The sequence below is a fragment of the Cetorhinus maximus genome, chromosome 6, assembly GCF_964194155.1.
Source record: "Cetorhinus maximus chromosome 6, sCetMax3.hap1.1, whole genome shotgun sequence".
In the NCBI taxonomy this organism is placed as follows: domain Eukaryota; kingdom Metazoa; phylum Chordata; class Chondrichthyes; order Lamniformes; family Cetorhinidae; genus Cetorhinus; species Cetorhinus maximus.
The window spans coordinates 101,704,737-101,723,770 of record NC_135884.1 but is presented as its reverse complement, the minus strand read 5'-3'; the positions used below and the strand labels follow the sequence as shown (position 1 = coordinate 101,723,770).

At 41.7% G+C, this 19,034-nt stretch overlaps 1 protein-coding gene across 1 annotated transcript in view; it reads right to left on the bottom strand.

Annotated features, from left to right (window-relative positions):
- LOC144682303 (dynein axonemal heavy chain 5-like) overlaps positions 1-19,034 on the bottom strand; it is a 319,205-nt gene that overhangs the window by 239,888 nt on the left and 60,283 nt on the right. The window contains exons 12-16 of the mRNA XM_078544778.1: positions 15,936-16,043; positions 11,569-11,654; positions 10,756-11,077; positions 7,820-8,026; positions 2,642-2,813 (exon numbers count right to left, since the gene is read on the bottom strand). Of these exons, the coding sequence (XP_078400904.1) occupies positions 2,642-2,813; positions 7,820-8,026; positions 10,756-11,077; positions 11,569-11,654; positions 15,936-16,043 (895 nt within the window). The remainder of the gene's footprint in view (positions 1-2,641; positions 2,814-7,819; positions 8,027-10,755; positions 11,078-11,568; positions 11,655-15,935; positions 16,044-19,034) is intronic.

The window sequence follows — 19,034 nt, the reverse complement described above, 5'->3', positions numbered from 1 at the left end:
CATGCGTAGAGAAATTGTCACCTCGATCGTATGCGGTGAGTGTGAATGACCAAATAACCGGCCCAACCGCAGACAGATACAAACAACTGGTGAAGCTGTTCCTTCACTGCATTCAGCAGGTCAGGAAGATGGGATCTCACCAGCTACACAGAGTACAGAACAACCATCACTCCCAGAGGTGTAACTGTCCCCAACAACGGACATGGAACAACAACAGGTACCAGGGCAACAAGTACCACAGGAATGACACTCTCCAGACAAGGAACATCACCCAGTTGAACAGCCAATGACATGCTGCAAATGTATCATTAAGAGACCTGCACAATTTAAAGACTATGTATGCAATGCAAGTGCAGAGACTGACTAGTAGACCAAATAGTTGCTAATGCATGAGAACCGTGGGTGTATAGTGGGTAACTTCATGCATGCAAATTTGTCTTCTGTTCTTTAGGAAAAGGGGGATGCTTGGATCTTTTGTCCGTTATGAAAAGGGGGAGATTTGAGTTTTGAAATGCAACAATACTACATGCCCTATCTGGCTTGCCATTGTCATGTAACCTATGCCATAAGGCAATCTCTCTGTAAGCTGCCATTTCACATGAGTTCAATAAAGACCTACAATGAGAAAGCCCTGCAATCACTGAACTCAAAACACCCGATGTGTAAATCTCCTTTTTGATCCCTAATTAGCCCCACTCCTCCTCTTACCACTCTTTTACTCGTTCTATGTGTATAGAAAATTTTTGGATCCCCCTTTATGTAACTGCCAGTATAATCTCAAACTCTCTCTGTGCTTCTTTTATTTGCTTTCTCAATTCCCCTCTGAACCTTCTACATTTGGCCTGGTTCTCAATTGTATTATCCACCTGACATCTGTCATAAGCACACTTTTTCTGCTCTTAATCTATATTTCTTTCATCATCCAGGGAGCTCTGGATTTGTTTGGCCTACTTTTCCCCTTTGTGGGAACAGACCTTGACTGTACTTCAATGATCTCTTCTTCAAAAGCAGCCCATTGTTCAGTTACAGTTTTGCCTGCTAATCTTTGATTCCAATTTTTCTGAGCCAGATCCAATCTTACCCCATTGAAGTTGGCTTTCCCCAATTAATTATTCTTACTCCAGTTATACCTTATTCAAATAAGGCATAACTTTTTTAAGAGTTTTTATAGTTCACTAACAGCATAAGAAATGAAAATTCATGTTAAATCAAGTGAAGTGATTCATTTTGGTAGAAAAAACAATATTAAATAAACGATACAACTGTTAAGGGGGTGCAGGAGCAGAGAGATCTGGATGTACAGCAGTGTCTAAGTCATTGAAAATGGCAGGACTGGTTGAGAGAGCAGTTAATAAAGCATACAGTATCCTAAGCTTTATTAATAGGGCGTAGAGTACAAGAGCAAGGAGGTTATGTTAAATTTGTATAAAACACTAGTTCGACTTCAACTGGAGTATTGCGTACATTCTGGGCAGCGCACTTTAGGAAGAGTGCAGAAAAGATTCACAAGAATGGTTCCAGGGATAAAGAACTTCAGTTATGAAGATAGATTGGAGAAGTTGGGACTGTTTTCCTTGAAGAGAAGACTGAGAGGATATTTGAATGAAGTATTCAAAATCATGAGGAGTCTGGACAAGGCGGATAGGCAGAAACAGTGCCCACTCATGAATGAATCGAGATTGAGAGGGCACAGATTTAAAGTAATTGGCAAAAGAAACAAAAGCAACATAAAGAAAAACTTTTTCAGTGGTTAAGGTTTGGAATGCAAGGCCTGACAGTCTGGTGGAGGTTCAATTGAGGCATTCAAAAGGGAATTAGACTTTTATCTGAAAAGGAAGAATGTGCAGGATTACGGGGCAAAGGCACGGGAATGGCAATAGGTGAACTGCTCATTCGGAGAACCAGTGCAGACACAGTGGGTCAAATGGCCTCCTTCTGCATTATAACAATTCTGTGATTTCAAAGATTTCTGTGTGCATACTCTCTACCCCAGAAAGCAATGGAGCAGGGTCACTGAATATTTTTTAAGGCAGAGATAGATAGATAGATTCTTGACTAACAAGGGAGTCAAAGGTTACCGGGGTAAGGAATGTGGATTTGAGGCCACAGTTAGATCAGCCATGATCTTACTGAAAGGCAGAGCAAGCTTGAGGGGCTGATTGGCCTCCTTCTGCTCCTAATTCGTATATTCATACGCTCATATGAGGTCTTCAATAGCGCAACCTGTGCAAGAGCAACAAATGACTGACAGCCACTTCTGAATTTCCAAGTTTAATTCTGCACGTATGGATGTCAGAAGTTGCTGTCAATGTTGCAAGAATAATGTCAGCAAACGCTAACAATTTCACTGTCATTGCAACTGCAAATGGTGAGAAACTCAATAGAAAAACTCTTTTGGGTATCTTATCTCCATCATTTATCATACAACTTGGAGTAATTTTGACTTTAAATGATAGTGTAAAGTGTGCAATATCAGCTCAACCACCTAATAAACACCTTTCCCATATTCCATTTCCATTGATTTGAAGGTGTTTCATGGGTAGCCAAGCCAATTTTGCACATTTTGCACCATTATCCAAAATCAAAATGACTCTCCTTAAGTCAAAGCTCATGCAACTGGTATTGACTGAAATAGAATTACCTAATTTTGTATATACGTTATCCACAAACAAGTCATTGTTTAATGATGTCCAGTTAAGTGTTACAAGACCTGGCTGAAAGGCTTCATCAATCCTGTGCACATGAGATGCAATAAGGGTCTCATAGATAGGCTTAATTCTTGCACGTACTCTGGAGTTCTTGTCTAGCAATAGCTGGAAATAACCACAAAGAATATTAGGATGCTCAACTTACTTCTTAATTTTGATAGAAGGATAAAGTCATGGGGGTTAGGATTCCTTGATACTCTCAGCGAGCAAAGTTCTTCAAGGATTACTATTTGTTAAAATTACCCCTTATAAGTAATTATGCTAGGAGCAATTAAAGACAGCGATTTCACTAACAGGTTTGGGTAACGTCATAAAACAGAAACATTAAGCTGGGATAGTTTAGAACTGTCAGAGAAACTATGAAAGATCATAGTCTTGAAATCATTCCTGAAATATATTGATATATTTTTGTGCTCAAAGTGAGGGAACTCAGTGCTGAATTACAGAATGTTTTGTCTACTTTTATTATTTAGTGTCAGCATCAGATATGGTATACATAGATACAGTTTAAAAGTCCCTCAACTTCAGCCAAAGAATGTACCTAACCCAGCTTCAAGAGAGTTCCAACAATTTGAATTTTTTTATATCCCACCATAACTATCTTCATAATGTCTCAAAACACAATTCACCAAGCTATCCACTGTTTTAGCAGAGATGTTAATACATATATTTTAAGTAGGTTTATGCTGCCATTAAATTGACAAAGGAATTTGATACAAATGCATGAAAAATAAGATCACACAATGTCATTTTCGGCCCATGTGTGTTTAAAACTGACACTGGTGTGCACATTGTAATATATAATAATGGTATATTTTAATATTCCTTATATCAAATAAACTGTTCATGTGTTTGTGTAAATCAAAAACATAAAAAACTTTCATCAACCATTCTGAGCCTAGATTTTGTTTTAAGACAAATTGTCTTTTTTACTCTTACTTGAATGATTTTGTCTGATGTATACTTCCTGTAAGTAAAACTTAAAACACATGCTACAGGTTTGTGACATTTTTAAACATGGCCAACAGCCCTTTCTGAGATGAGGCTTTAATGGAATTGAAGATGGACTTAGATTTAGAACTCATCCATTACCTGGTAGCCTCACACTTATTGCTCCCACTGGACACCTGTTTGGGTAAGTTCTGCAGATTCCTGCTATTAGAAGTGCTCCACTATTTGGTGACAGACCCAGATGGGCAGTCTTACCATCTGCATCCAATTATTGAGCACTGAACAATTGAAAGGTTACATTTGCAATGCTTATAATCTTTCCTTTCCTGATCAACATTGTCTTGTGGTTTTCCTCTTGAACACTTCTATAAAACATATCAATTAAACGTATCTATTAAATTTGGGGGAGGGTTAGAGAATTGATTGTGAATAGATATATACTTAAGGAATCCAAACCAAATTCTAACTTTGAACAATTAGACTAGTTAACTTTGAGTGGTGTGTTATGTCTAAATGCTAATGGCTTTTTTGATAAACCAGGAATATTCAGGTCCTGGGAATTCTTCAAGACATAATGTTTACATTCCTTGAACAATTAGATGTTGGTGATGCAGTAACATGGTGTACATATAACAGCACATTATCAAAGTGAAACTACGAGAACAGACAAAGTTACAAGCGCAGAAAAGCGAATTAATCAGCATTTGAAAGAGAAAGTTCCAGGTGTAACCTTCCATCAGAAGTGGCTGAATTATACCCAACTCCGTAATCTATTGTTATGGACATCGCCAATTTTTATTTCAGATTTTCAGCATTTTGCTGCTTTCATCACAGCACCAAGAGATCAAAGTGGGTGCGATCAACTAGCTTTGATCCTCAAAATTCAAAGTTTACAGTTAGTTTCTTTCAAATTGTGTAATACTGTTTTCTTGTATCATTTGTGGTTTTCTTTGAACTACAACAGACATATTTAAAGGTCATGATCTGAGGATAAGGGGTCGGCCATGTAGGACTGAGATGAGGGAGATGGAAGCAACCAGAGAGCAGGTTATATTAGATTTGGTATTGTGTAATGTGACGGGATTAATTAATGACCCCAGAATATAGGCACCCCTAGGTAGAAGCGACCACAATATGATTGAATTTTACATCGAGTTGAAAGGGAAAAGAGTGGGACTAAGACTAGTATTTTAAACTTAAATAAGGGCAACTACATGGGCATGATAGCTGAGCTAGCTGAAGTGAACTGGGATGCTAGGCTAGGGGATAGATCAATAGAGAAGCAGTGGCAGATATTTAAGGGGATATTTCAGAATACTCAGAATAAGCATATTCCTACTATAAAGAAAAATTCTAAGGGGAGGACTCACCATCCATGATAAACTAAAAAATTCAGGGAAAGCATCAAAATTAAAGAAAAAGCATGTAACTGCAGAAAGATGAGTGGCAGGTCAGGTGATTGGTCAGAATATAAGGAACGGCAGAGAATAACTAAAAGGTTAATCAGGAGAAAGAAATATAGTATGAGAGGAAGCTAGCTAGAAATGTAAAAATGGACAGCAAGAGTTTGTACAGGTATTTAAACAGGAAAAGAGTAGGTAAAGTGAGTGTTAGTCCTCTAGCGAGTGAGAATGGGGAGTTAATAGAAGATAATAAGGAAATGGCGGGTGAAGTGAACGAATATTTTGCATCTGCCTTCACAATAGAGGATACAAAAAATATTCCAGTAATAGATGTAAATCGGGAGATGGAGGGGCGAGAGGGGTGAAATTACAATCACTAGGGCAGCAGTGCTGAGCAAACTGATAGAGTTGTGGGCTGAAAAGTCTCCAGGTCCAGAAAGACTTCATCCTAGGGTCTTAAAAGAGGTGGCTAATGAGGTAGTAGATGCATTGGTGTTAATTTTCCAAAATTCCCGAGATTCTGGAAAGGTTCCATCAGACTGGAAAGTAGCAAATATAACCCCTCTATTCAAGAAGGGAGGGAGGCAGAAAACAGGAAACTATAGGCCAGTTAGTGTGACGTCTGTCGTGAGGAAGGTGTTAGAGTCGATCATTAAAGAGGTCATAGCTGGTCATTAGAAAAGCTCAAGGTAATCGGGAAGAGTCAGCATTGTTTTATGAAAGGGAAATCATGTTTAACCAATTTATTGGAGTTCTTTGAAGGAGTAACATGTGCGGTGGATAGAGGGGAGCCTGTAAACGTACTGTACTTGAATTTCCAGAAAGTATTTGATAAGGTGCCACATCAAAGGTTATTGCAGAAAATAAAAGCTCATGGTGCAGGGGTAAAATATTAGCCTGAATAGAAGATTGGCTGGCTGGCAGAAAACAGAGAGCATACATAAATGGATTTTTGTCTGATTGGCAGGATGTGACGAGTGGCGTACAGGAGGGGTCTGTGCTGAGGCTTCAGCTTTTTACAATTTATATCAATGACTTAGTTGAGGAAATGAAGGCATGATAGCTAAATTTGCAGATGACATAAAGATAGGTAGGAAAGTATGTTGTGAAGGAGAAATAAGGAGTTTGCAGATGGATATGGATAAGTTGAGTGAGTGGGCAAAAATCTGGCACTTGGAGTATAATGTGGAAAAATGTGAAGTTGTTCACATTGGCAGGAAGAATAATAAACCAGACTATTACTTAAATGGCGAACGACAGCAGAATTCCGAGGTGCAGAGGGATCTAGGTGTTCTCGAGCATGAATCACAAAAAGTTAGTGTGCAGGTACAGCATGTAATCAAGAAGGCTAATGGAATGCAATGCTTTATTATGAGAGGAATTGAATATAAAAGTAAAGATGTTATGCTTCAGTTACATAGGCATTGGTGAGACGACATCTCAAATATCGTGTGCAGTTTTGGTCTCTTTATTTAAGAAAGGATGTAAATGCATTGGAGGTGGTTCAGAGGAGGTTTACTAGATTGATACCTGGAATGAGCGGGTTGTCTTATGAGGAAAGGTTCGACAGGTTGGGCTTGTTTCCAATGGAGTTTAAAAGAGTGAGGGGTGACTTGATTGAAGTATATAAAATCCTGAAAGGTCTTGACAGGGTGGACGTGGAAAGGATATTTCCTCTTGTGGGTGAGTCCAGAACTAGGGGGCGCTGTTTTAAAATCAGGGGTCACCCTTATAGGACAGAGGTGAGGAGAATTTTTTCTCTGAGGGTTGTGCAACTTTGGCATTCTCTGCCTCAGAAGGTGGTGGAAGTGGAGCTACTGAATATTTTTAAGGCAGAGGTGGATAGATTCTTGTTCAGCAAGGGAATCAAAGATTATTGGGGGTAGATGGGAATGTGGAATTCGAAACACAAACAAATCAGCCATGATCTTATTGAATGGCAGAGCACGCCCGAGGGGCCGAATGACCTACTTCTGCTGCAATTTCAGATGTTTGTATATAAATTTCTTCACTCAAAGAGTTGAAAATCTTTGGAATTTTCTATCCGAGAGAGCTGTGGCTGCTCTGTCATTAAGGATACTCGAGGCAAAGATCGATAGATTTTTGGATACAAAGAGAATCAGTGGGTACTAAGGGATAGTGCAGGTAGGTGCTGTTTGACAATGTTAGAAATGCAGGTCCCTTTAAGAGTAAAACCAGGTCAAGGTTCAGAGTGAATTGAGAGCAGGTGATGCTCATTGAAGTCTGTATTTAAGAGTTAGGTTTTTCCCTAGTAAGGGGGTTTTGCTTCTGGGCAAGAAAAGGATCCAGAAGGCAAGAGTAGAAACTGGTATTTGTACTGAACTACAGTTTAACAGTAAACCAGTTGTGATTCACAGAATGTCTTCTGCTGCCTGATTTGGTAAATGAATATCCACCTATTAGACACAGCTGAGGTAGAAGATCAAGCAATCATCTTGTTGAATGGTGGACCAAGCTCAAAGGGCCAAATGGCCTACTCCCTGCTCTTATTTATGTTTTAACATGAAAAAGAGTTAAATCAGCACCTGAATAAATTAATTTCAGAGGAGAGCCTTCCCACACTAGACATGTATTCAAATTTTTTGAGCATCATAAAACTGTTGATGTGTGTCTGCCAGAATAATTTGGACAATCAGTTTGTATGACAATATTCATCTATATACATTGTTCTTTCTTGTAAAGAAAAACATAATCCTCCACATATCACTGTGACACCTAAGTGGTAGCCATTAATACCTGCAGTTTATTGTACATCTTTTTCAAAATATGCCGTTTTTGTAGAAGTGCCTTTGCAGTCTGGGAGATCTCTAAACCCATTCGTGCCATGCACTCAGACTCTCTTATCAGGACTGTAAGATAAGGGTCAAAGTTCACAAACATCTCTCCAGTGTCTGGATGCTTTACCAGTAAAGATGCCTGGAGACCAAACTGGACCATTTCCATCTGAAACAGAATTGTGCTGTGTCAATATGACATGAAAATAAATCCAAAACCGTAAAACTTAATTCTTTTTGCTATTTTTAAAATGGACTTTATGCTAAACCAAAAATGATGGCTGCTACAAGTCATATGACCACAGGATTGGTCCTTGGTCCTCAGCCTAACCATCTTCAGCTGCTTCATCAATGACCTTCCTTCCATCATAAGGTCAGAAGTGGGGATGTTCACTGATGATTGCACAATGTTCAGCACTATTCGCGACTCCTCAGATATTGAAGCAATCCATGTCCAAATGCAGCAAGACCTGGACAATATCCACCCTTGGACTGACAAGTGATAAGTAACATTCGCGCCACACAAGTGTCAGGCAATGACCATCTCCAATAAGAGAGAATCCAACCTTCATCCCTTGATGTTCAAAGCTTTACCATCACTGAATCCCCTGCTATCAACATCTTGGGTGTTACCATTGACCAGAAACTGAATTGGACTAGCCATATAAATACTGTGGCTACAAGAGCAGGTCAGAGGCTAGGAATCGTGTGACGAGTAACTCACCTCCTGACTCCCCAAAGCCAGTCCACCATCTAAAAGGCACAAGTCAGGAGCATGATGGAATATTCCCCATTTGCCTGGATGAGTGCAGCTCCCACACACTCACTCAAGAAGCCTGACACTGTTCAGGACAAAACAGCCCACTTGATTGGCACCATATTCATAAACATTCACTCTCTCCACCACCGACGCACAATAGCAGCTGTGTGTACCATCTACAGGATGCATTGCAGGAATTCACCGAGGCTCCTTCACCAGCACCTTCCAAACCCAAGGCCACTATTATCTAGAAGGACAAGGGCAGCAGATAGATGGGAACATCACCACCTGGAAGTTCCCCTCCAAGTCACTCACCATCCTGACTTGGAAATATATTGCCTTTCCTTCACTGTTGCTAGGTCAAAATCCTGGAACTCCCTTCCTAACAGCACTGTGGGTGTCCCTAAACCTATGGACTGCAGTGGTTCAAGAAGGCAGCTCACCACCACCTTCTCAAGGGCAACTGGGGATGGGCAATAAATGCTGGCCCAGCCAGCGAAGCCCACATCCCATTAATACATTTAGAAAAGCTACCAACGGGAGTTACAAAAACAATAGAGTCTTCCTCTCATCATCATGGAATGTCACACCCAATTTTAAGGACATTATAAGTACAAAACCAGGGGACTCGCAGATCGAAACTCGTTATGCCTGCAAAGCCTTTATTGACTCATCTCACACCTGGGACTGTCCAGGTCCATTTCAAAAGGGGTCCATTGAGGGGGCAATGGACAGCATTTGCATCTTAATAAGCTTACCCCTCTAGCGGAGTCAGAGGCTATGCCTAGATGATGGCTTTCTGATATAAGAACCACAACATGGATAGTAACTCTTTCAAAAGCTAATGGCTGGGACAGCATCAGTCCTGAAATCAAAGCTGTTCCAGACACTGGATAAACATCCCTTTTGAAATCATTGTAGTGAAAGAAGGTCACATGACTAGATTGACCATTTTGAAATCTCTATATTCCTTTGAGAACTGGGAAATCTTCAGTCTGCTGGTTTACATCCAATCAGTGAACACCAACAAGCAGACTCTAGGCTCAGTAACAGCCTGCTCTTCAAAATTTGCCTCTGCTGGAAGATTTCTCACCATTGCCTGCAGAACTGACCAAGTTTCTGTGTACCAACTTTATCTTGCGATATCAGCACCGTCTGTTAAGAGAACACTACAACTCCAGCCAGCTGAACTCGAACTTCTACATGAAAGAACTCCTCGCTGGACTCTGACAATCACATGAACTAATATTCATTTCCTGTAGTTCTTTTACTATTATGCATGGTTGTAAAACTTTATTTTTTTCTATCTCTTTGCTCAATTAGATAATGGCTGATCTATACCTCAGCTCCATTTATCTGCCTTAACTCCATACCCCTTGATATCCTTGCCTTTAAAACTCTATTGATTTCAGTCTTAAAAGCTCTAGTTGTCCCAGCACCCACTGTCTTTCTGGGAGATAGTTCCATATTTCTACTGCCCTTTGTGTGAGGAAGTGCTTCATGATTTCCTTCTAAATGGCCTAGCTCTAATTTTAATTTGTTGTTGATTTCCCCACCAAAGGAAAGAATTTCTCTGCATCTATTTATCCTATTGAATCTATTTAATCTTTTGAACACCTCAATCAGATTGCCTCTGCATCTTCTTTCCAGGCTGATTCTTCTATACTCAGTTTATTAGTATTGTGTCAACATTGCTGAATTGGTGGTCGTCCACCCTTTGCCTGAACTCCTAAAAGTGTTGTCCATTTTATTTGTTGTTAAAGTTCTGCACGAGAAGTAATGAATCTACACCTAAATTGCTTAGAATGGTGTCTTACTAAATAAGTCTCAATCTAATGATTAGAATGTAATATCTTTCTTGAATATTATTTCTTAATGTAACTAGGTGGGTTGTATTACAATTAACAAATGATCTCAAAGTAGCCAGAAACTTGACAATATTTCTGGAAGATTGCATGATTAATGCAGCAAAATGGTTGTATATACACTGTCAAGCAATCCCAAGTTGTTTTAATGCTCTCATATGAGATTTGTAATCATCCAATAGGTAAGGCTGCACAGAAACGCTGTATATGGAAATTTGAAGAGCATATGCCAAACCAAAGAGACTGTATTTAGTATATGTTACGAGAGCATACCTGTTGCATCCAAGCTCTATGATAAAGCACCTCATACTCCAGCAAAACTCTGGCTACTTTGTTATAGCTGCGGATGATCCACTTTGCATTCTCGTTCTGCAGGACACCAGGCCTCTGCTCAAACAACAGCATGGGCTCCTGTATACGTCTGAAGAGTTGCCGAGCCCAAATGATTTTTCCAGCTACTGGAGGAAAGTCACGTGGCACTGGAGGGTCAGCCTTCTGTTTTGTGTAAATTTGGGATACCAGATCGATATCCTTACTGTAGCTATGGAGAATTTTCTGAAATTGTTTATCAATTCCCAGATCTGGTATTCCAAGCCTTAAATTAAGATGGTTACATGTTAGGATAAAACATATCACTACAAAAATCATAACTGAATGGAGTCAATTAGTTGGCTTTAAGTTGGCTATGGCTCAAACTCCTGTGTAATCATCACTGTAGATTCTAACATCTGACAGCTAACAATGTGCAAAGAATTTTGTCTAAAAAAAACTAAGTAGGAAAGGCTATACCACCACACATTAGAGTAGTGTCAAAGTGAGAATTTTGTAATTGTGGAATCAAGATACCAGTCAGCTATGCTATTCCAGCATGGGCTTAGTACAACACCACTTCTAAATCTAAATTTGTGAAATTCTTGATGATATGAATCATGAGGCTAGAAAGTGCTAAAAGCAAACCCCCACAGTACTCTCAGATTAGAAAGCCTTTATTGAACCAAATGTGATGCCTACAGCTCTTCTAAAGAAACATGGGAGGGTACAGATTCTTCAAAAGCACATGTAAAATAGCAACATATTTAGACTTACCTCTCAAACTCCACCAAAAGTGACAAGGCCCTCTGAGTGCTTGAGATATAGTCAAGAGTGGTTTCCATGAGCTGTTTGATTTCAACCTGTCAAATTGAATGTAAGAATGTAGACATAATATGCACTCACTTTTTTACTATTTCTTTTGGGTGATAATCTCATTTACTTCTCCTGGCAAGATCCAACAAATAATCACATCCCACCAGTGCCACTCTGTTACATTTATCTCACCACCTACTAGGATCAGCTTGATGGTGGATGATTCTGGGGACTGACTACATGACTTTTCTGTTCAACTCCTGGACTGCTGAAACTAGCTAGATTTTTGAGCAACTAAAATACATTCTGGGTTGTAAGCTTATCTGGGGGAGTAATCGGAGATGCAGAACCCTAAAACATTATCTCGATTAAAAACACAAAAATGTAACATGTAAGTGATCACACATCAATATACTGTCAGAAGGCTAAGACCTCACTCTATATTTTTATATATCATCCTGGCTAATCTATAAAATTATTTTTCTTAAAAATTTTTCTTAAAAATGGACTAAGGTTTTTAACTGACTGAAACTATGACTGGCTATGACTCAAACAAAAGGAATTTTTGGCCTTCAGAACAGCAGCACCCTCATTAACTTTAAAGAGGCTCTAATGCCACTGTGACTGCAGAGCTCAAATCCCCAACGAAATGCACAAAGGCCCTTTACATTTCTAAGGCAAAGCCCTGAAATTGACCCTAAAACCTCTGTTGAATTTATTAATGGGTGAAACATTAACCCTCTCAAGAATCCAGACAAGGAATATACATCCTTTGTACAAACCAAGGTAGAGAAATGGGAGTCATGTCCCATGACACCCCCCACCTCCCACCCCACAAATCCCCAAACTGCTAGAACCTGTAATATTGCCTTGAGGAGATGAAAAAGGCAGACTGCCATTTTCCATCTAGCAGGCAGCAATAGAAAAAGGACTCCATCCTTGTTTTTGAATACCTGGCTCCCCACCTACACTGTTTTCTACTGGAACTTTTGAACTTCTGTACCAGTGCCTACAAGATCAATTCATCCCTACAGACTATCTCATCGTGGAAGTCATCTCTACTGGAAAAGTAGATTATCCAGCATCCGTCTTCAACCTGCTGACTCTGTGAAAGAATCCACCTTTGGACCTCGATTCTAGACTCTGGACTCACATGAAACAATAATTCTTATGCTGTTTGTGATCTTTGCCCTACACCTCTTTTTGTTCTCTATCCCACCTTTATTGTATGAATGAAAAGGAGGCCACATTGTGCCCCTCCTCTCGCATTTGAGTGTGCCAAATAAATTAAACCCTTTAGTTCATCCCATCTCAAATATTCTGTGGGTTTATCAATAGAGAATTGGATCACACCAAAACTGAGGGTTGGGAAAATACGCCACCACATATAAAGAGGGAAATCAAAAATCAAAAACATCTTTCTGTTTACAGATGGGTGGTGAGAGGAGAAATCAGGGATATTTAAATTAAACCCTCTCCTGTCCATAACAATACACACATGAGGCAATTGCAGAGGAAGTTTACCTGCCAAGGGAGGGTGGACTTGGCTGCATGTGGAGATTTAAACTCTGAAAAATGATGACATGTGGAGAACCCAACATGTTCCCACTCTCTTCCACATTTAACAGGGGCCCATTCGGAAGAAAGTGGGAAACTTTCTTTGAAGATATCGAGTAAGATATTTAATTATTAAATAGCAACTGAGTGGCACTTAGACTTTTTATTCTGGTTTTAACTGCCAGGGCGCAGATTTCCTGATTTCTGTGAATCTCGTTAGCGTGCACTAGAGCACAGTGGAATGTCATTGATTAATGAAACTGACATGCCAGAAAACTTTTAAATAGAGAAACTGAAGAGCGGCAGCCCTTATGGGAAGGGCTTGTACTCTTAGCACTTGTCGTGAGAGTGTGATTTTCCTGATTTACAGGATATGTGTAATTTTTTAGAAGCCATTTGACATACTTTGAACTTTACTTACTACCAAATGTACACCTCCCAATTCACAGAAACCATGGGCTGAATTTTACAGGCCACCCACTGCCACCTGGCATGTTTAATCCTGCAGGCTACTAGTCAGTGAAAGGAGGGATGCCTCCTTCCCAGGTCCCCTGTGTCATTCGGAGGCTGCCCTCTCATAGTTTTGCCTTTCCACATCCATCCTTTCCTTCCCCCCCTCCCCCCGACTCTGTCTAACCTGTCCCCCAACCCCCTACCCGGGAGTTTGAGAACTGAGGGGGTTGGGGGTCACCGAGGGTGGGGGGTGTGGGGGGAGGGGGGGATGCGGCCTTCCCACAGCCTCCGTTCTACACCAGGTTCCTGGCTCCCCTCCTGTCTTCAATGTCTCACTTAGTGCTGCCATTGTGAGTTCTACCAGCGTTTATTTAAATAGACATCCTTCATTGTTAGTTTCGGCATATTAACCCACCCACCCTCAGGATTGGCTGAGGAACCCAAAGGTGGGATGATATTGCTATGGTTCAGTGAAAGACCCTCGGGCGAAGCCCACCTAATAAATCAAATGGGGTCCTGACCTGGAAATGGTCCCACCTTTTCGGCAGGGATTAAGCTTATAAAATTCTGCCATTGATATTTGTACAAAGAGTTAATATCAGCAGTGTTGAGGGATTAAGCCATAGTATGAATGCCAATGAATTGGTTTTGTAAATTAATACAAAGATGTATGAGGTTATAAACCCATCGTTTCATTTCTGGAATCAGATTCAGACCTGATGTAGATTGATGGAATCCGAGTTCTTCTTTCTCTGGTGGCTGTAAAGTTCCCAGGATAGATGGTCCTGGGTTTACGGCCAGCTGTACTAAATCACCTGGGTGCAACTAATACTGGAAAATCAGGCTTTTTGTAGTGCATGCCTGTAAAGGAACACACTCAATTCTCCATTTACATTAATAGAGGAAAAATGGATGGATTCCTTTACAAGAATGCATGCCACCAACCCAATTTTCTGGTATTCGATGTTCCGGAAAAATTTTACTTCAAGCATAATTGTGGCATTGAGATGGCAGGGATGAAAGCATGGAAACTGAGAGCTGACCGAGGAATGTCTCACCTCCATTGTTAACTGGATTTTGGTCACCTTGACCCACTTCCTTGACCTAGCGGGTGAAAATCCACAGCAGAAAATTTTCCCAAACTGCCCCCAGTTTAGCTATCTCACTTGAAGATGTGGAGATGGGAATGTCACAATGATGCAGGAAGGCCTGCTTTTAAAATGTTGACATTAAGGTTGGTCATTATGGAAGTGTGCAATGAGATTTATCCTTCATCTGACTGTTGAAGTGCAAGTGCTGGAATGGGATATGTTGTTCTCCAGCTCAAAAAGAAATTTACAAAAAAATACTCTGGAAGCAATCATCTCAGCTGACACTTCATGACATTTTTGAAAACTCAAACAGATTACTGCCTTGCACCCTCTCTCATCTATTGATTGTTACTTGTATTTCCATGCTTTCATCCCAGCCACCTCAATGCCACAATTATGGTTGAAGTCAAATTTTTCATTGGAGACTTGATGAGTTGCCAGTACTGAGGGTGGATTGAAATCCAGAGCTTCAAGGAAATCTAGTCTTTAGCTGCTTAATCTTTGTTAATAAATGTAAGACCTGTTTAAGCAATTCCTGTGGTTTTTACAATGGCAAACAGGCCTCTAAATAATTGTTTTGATTTGATCACCAGACTATTACATATAATTGGAAGCTATATTATGCGCTTGTTACATATTAATAGAAAAGTGCTGTTACACGAACTGTTTTGCCCACTACAAATTGCTTAACGTCTAATCATTTGCTGCTTACTTTTTTCAATTTACTGCAGTGTGCAAGGACACTTTTATGATAGTATGATGCAAATCTTTCAGAGTCAATATTATTCTTCCATGGAACCATTCCCATTTTGTGCACCAAATGCCAGGCTGATGCAGTGATTAGTCAGGTACATAAAGGGATAGATGTAAATACTTTTCACACAGCACTACCTCAGAATAAATTCTAATGCATCAGTATAATATTTTAATTTAATACAAAGGTCACCCTTATACCTATCTGAGTGGCACTAACAATTAGGATATGAAGGATAGTTTTGTGCAATGTACTTGGTCCTCTAGAGAAGACATTTCACTTGGAAACCCTACAAACATCAGGAACAAGAGATATTCATCTCATCAATCTGGCCTAGTTCCACTCAAGAATTAAAACAAGGGGTTACCTAACCCAGTCATGAGAACACATTCAGTGTGTGCATTGACTTTCAAATAAAGCCAAAGACAATGAAGCTAAGATTTATCCATTAAGATCTTTAAATAAATACAAACATGCAAGTCACTGATCTGTGCAGTAAAATGCTTATAATCCACATCGAAAACAGTCTTTTTGTGATCCAGGATATTATAATCTTGCTTTTTCATTCCAGACACAATCGCCTGCAATATAAAAAAGTCAGAAAATGAACTGGACAATCAAAAAAATCCTTGTTCAATTCGATACACTAAATTTATGTTCTAACTTACTTCTAGTACATCCTTATAACGAGGTGCAAAACATATGTCTGTCCCTCATCTAATTCACCAACATCATTGGTACCCACAATGTACTGTTAGAAATTCCGAATACACACCTTGAGCAGAATTGTCCCTTCCCACCATCAGCAGGATTCATAGCGGGCAAGGGTAGAAGATATGGCACGGAGCGCAAAATCGGTTTCCGAATGTTGGAGAACCAGGTCAGGATCGTCCCCTCCAAATGTTCATGGTGGGTTGATGGCAGGCCAGGTCTCCTGCTGAAGCTTGGCGGGAACCCATTTTGCATCTCATGCATGCTCATTAAAACCTCAACAGACCAGAATCGTGTGCCCCAGTGGGAATTTACGCCATTCTATAACCCGGCTGGACATTCATGGCATGCACCCGGCAAGGGAGAATTTCAAAGTGCTTACCTTGGTGTCGAAGCTGGCTACACCACTGATCTGGCCGCAGGTATGGTGCACACAGAGGGCACGAGAGGGGGAGGTGTGGAGGAGAAAAAGGGAGTGTGGGTGCAAGTCACAAAGGGGAGGGTGTCCATAGGAGAAGAAGGTGGGGGGACTGTCCAGAGGAGAAGGGGATGGTGTCCAGATGTGAAGAATGGGAGGGCATCCAGAACAGAAGAAGGGCAGGGCATCCTGAGGAGAGTCCGTATGACTCTTCTTCGAAGCAGAGAAGAATGGGAAGATGTCCAAATGACAAGAAGAGGGGGGTGTCCAGAGGAGAAGAAGGTGAGGGTGTCCATAGGAGAAGAATGAGGGGATGCCTGGATGAGAAGAAGGGGACAGTGTCCAGTGAAGAAGAAGGGAAGGGTGTCCAGAGGAGAAGAAGGGGAGGATGTCCAAGTGAGAAGAAGGGGAGGATGTCCAAATGAGAAGAGGGGGAGGGTGTCCAGAGGAGAAGAAGGGGAGGATGTCCAGAGCTAAAGAAAGGTAGAGTGTCCAGATGAGAAGAAGGGGAGGGTATCCAGATGAGAAGAAGGGGAGGGTGTCTGGGTGAGGAGAAGGGGAGGGTGTCCAGATGAAAAGAAGACGACGGTGTCCAGAGGAGAAGAAGGAGAGGGTGTCCAAATGAGAAGGGGAGGGTGCCTGGATGAGAAGAAGAGGACGGTGTCTGCATGAGAAGGAAGGGAGGGCGTCCAGAGGAAAAGAAGAGGAGGGTGTCCAGAGGAGATGAATGGGTGGGTGTGGATGAGAAAGAGGGGAGGGAATGTGAATGGAGTGAGGGGGCAAGGAAGGAATGAAGGGGAAGGAAGGCATGGAGGGGGAGTGGGGGAAGAAAGGAGTGAAGGGGAAAGGGAGAAGGAAGGCATGAAGGCAAAGGGAGGAAAGGAAGGCATGAAGGGGAAGAGGGAAGGGGGAGGGAAGGGGGTGGGGTGGAGCCAGTGTGCTTTAGAAGGAGGGGTCAATCAAGTCAACGTTGAAATTCTGGGGAGAGAAGTGGGGGTGTTGGTAATATGAGGGGACATTTTTTGTGAGTGGGGGAGGTGTGATCCAGTAGGGTGGAAGGGTCAGGGTCTAGGTATGGGGATTATAGTTCTCATCTGGGGGTCCATTGAGGGGGACAAGGATGACATGGATTGCGGAGTGAGGTGGATCAGGGTGGACATAGAAATGGTGACTGTGGTGGCCTCATCGGAGAGGGAAGGTACATCCAAATTAACAGTGATACGATCCAGGATGATGGGGGGAAGCTGAAGGGTTAACGAGGGAAGAGTGAAGGTGACATTGCAGGGTGGGAGGGTCGACATGACGGGGGCAAGTTGGTGGGTGACAGGGCAGGGTAAAATATGGTGGAGACAGTTTGAAATGAAACATGCACCATCCTGAGACAGAGCCAATGCCAGATCAAGGGAACACCCTTGATATCCATCTGCAAAATGTTGAGGTGGTGGGGAGGGCCTTCTCAGGTGGTTGGAGCTGAAGATCAGCACATCTGGACAACTAAAGGGAAACCCTCAATCACATGGATACTCTATGAAAGCTTTCTCATTTGTTATTCCTCTCTATTTGGTGAAGGCCACACGGCAGCAGGTCTGGCTCAGAGCATTCTCACAACAACGTGATCCCAGCAAGGTGTAGAGCTGCTGTTCACTCTGTGCCATTGGCCATCAGCTCCAGCAGAGTTAGGGAAGAAAGGGGGGTAAGGAGGGAGGGGGATGCATACAAAGAGGCATGCAGGTGAATGGCAGCCAAGCCACGTCTGCAAATTGCCATCATTCCCCAGGGAATGGACCTGCCTGATAGGTGCTAATGTGGTTAGTCTTTCCATTGTGACAAGGTCTCTCCATAGAGTATTGAGGGCAGTGGACACAAAGAAGAATCATATGAGTGGGAGGCCTCTTGCAAATACCAGTCATCACCCTTGTCAAAGAACGATGTCTCCATGCGTGGCAATGTATTAGGGGGAGGAAAACCCATCCTTGGTCCCCCGGGGAAGCAGTGGAGTGCATGCGACCATTAAAACTACTAGCAGCAAGAATGAATCCAGGAGATTTCCAAACAGTGCATTTATTAATGCATTTATATGGGAGTAAAAACTATTAACAATGTCTGAACACCCATGCCACCAGTGCTCATTCAGTGATTCTTAATTTTCCTTACTCTACCTAGGTCTAGGTGCTTACCTGACATGCAGAGAGGTGGAGGCAGCCTTCTGACTGCCATGCTCTGTTACCTGTGATGACTTTGGCAGCCATCCTCTGGAGGGCCGAGGTCTGGAGGCCCCCGGCCTGCTTTGGGTCTCCTGCTCAGCAGCAAGTGCACCCTTTTCGGCCTGAGCTGCTGCAGCTGACGAGGTCACAGGCAGAGAGGATTGGGAATGACTGGACACCCTTGGAGATGCCTGGGTGGATGCCCCTGGAGTGTCTAGCTGACACTCCTCCTCCCTTTG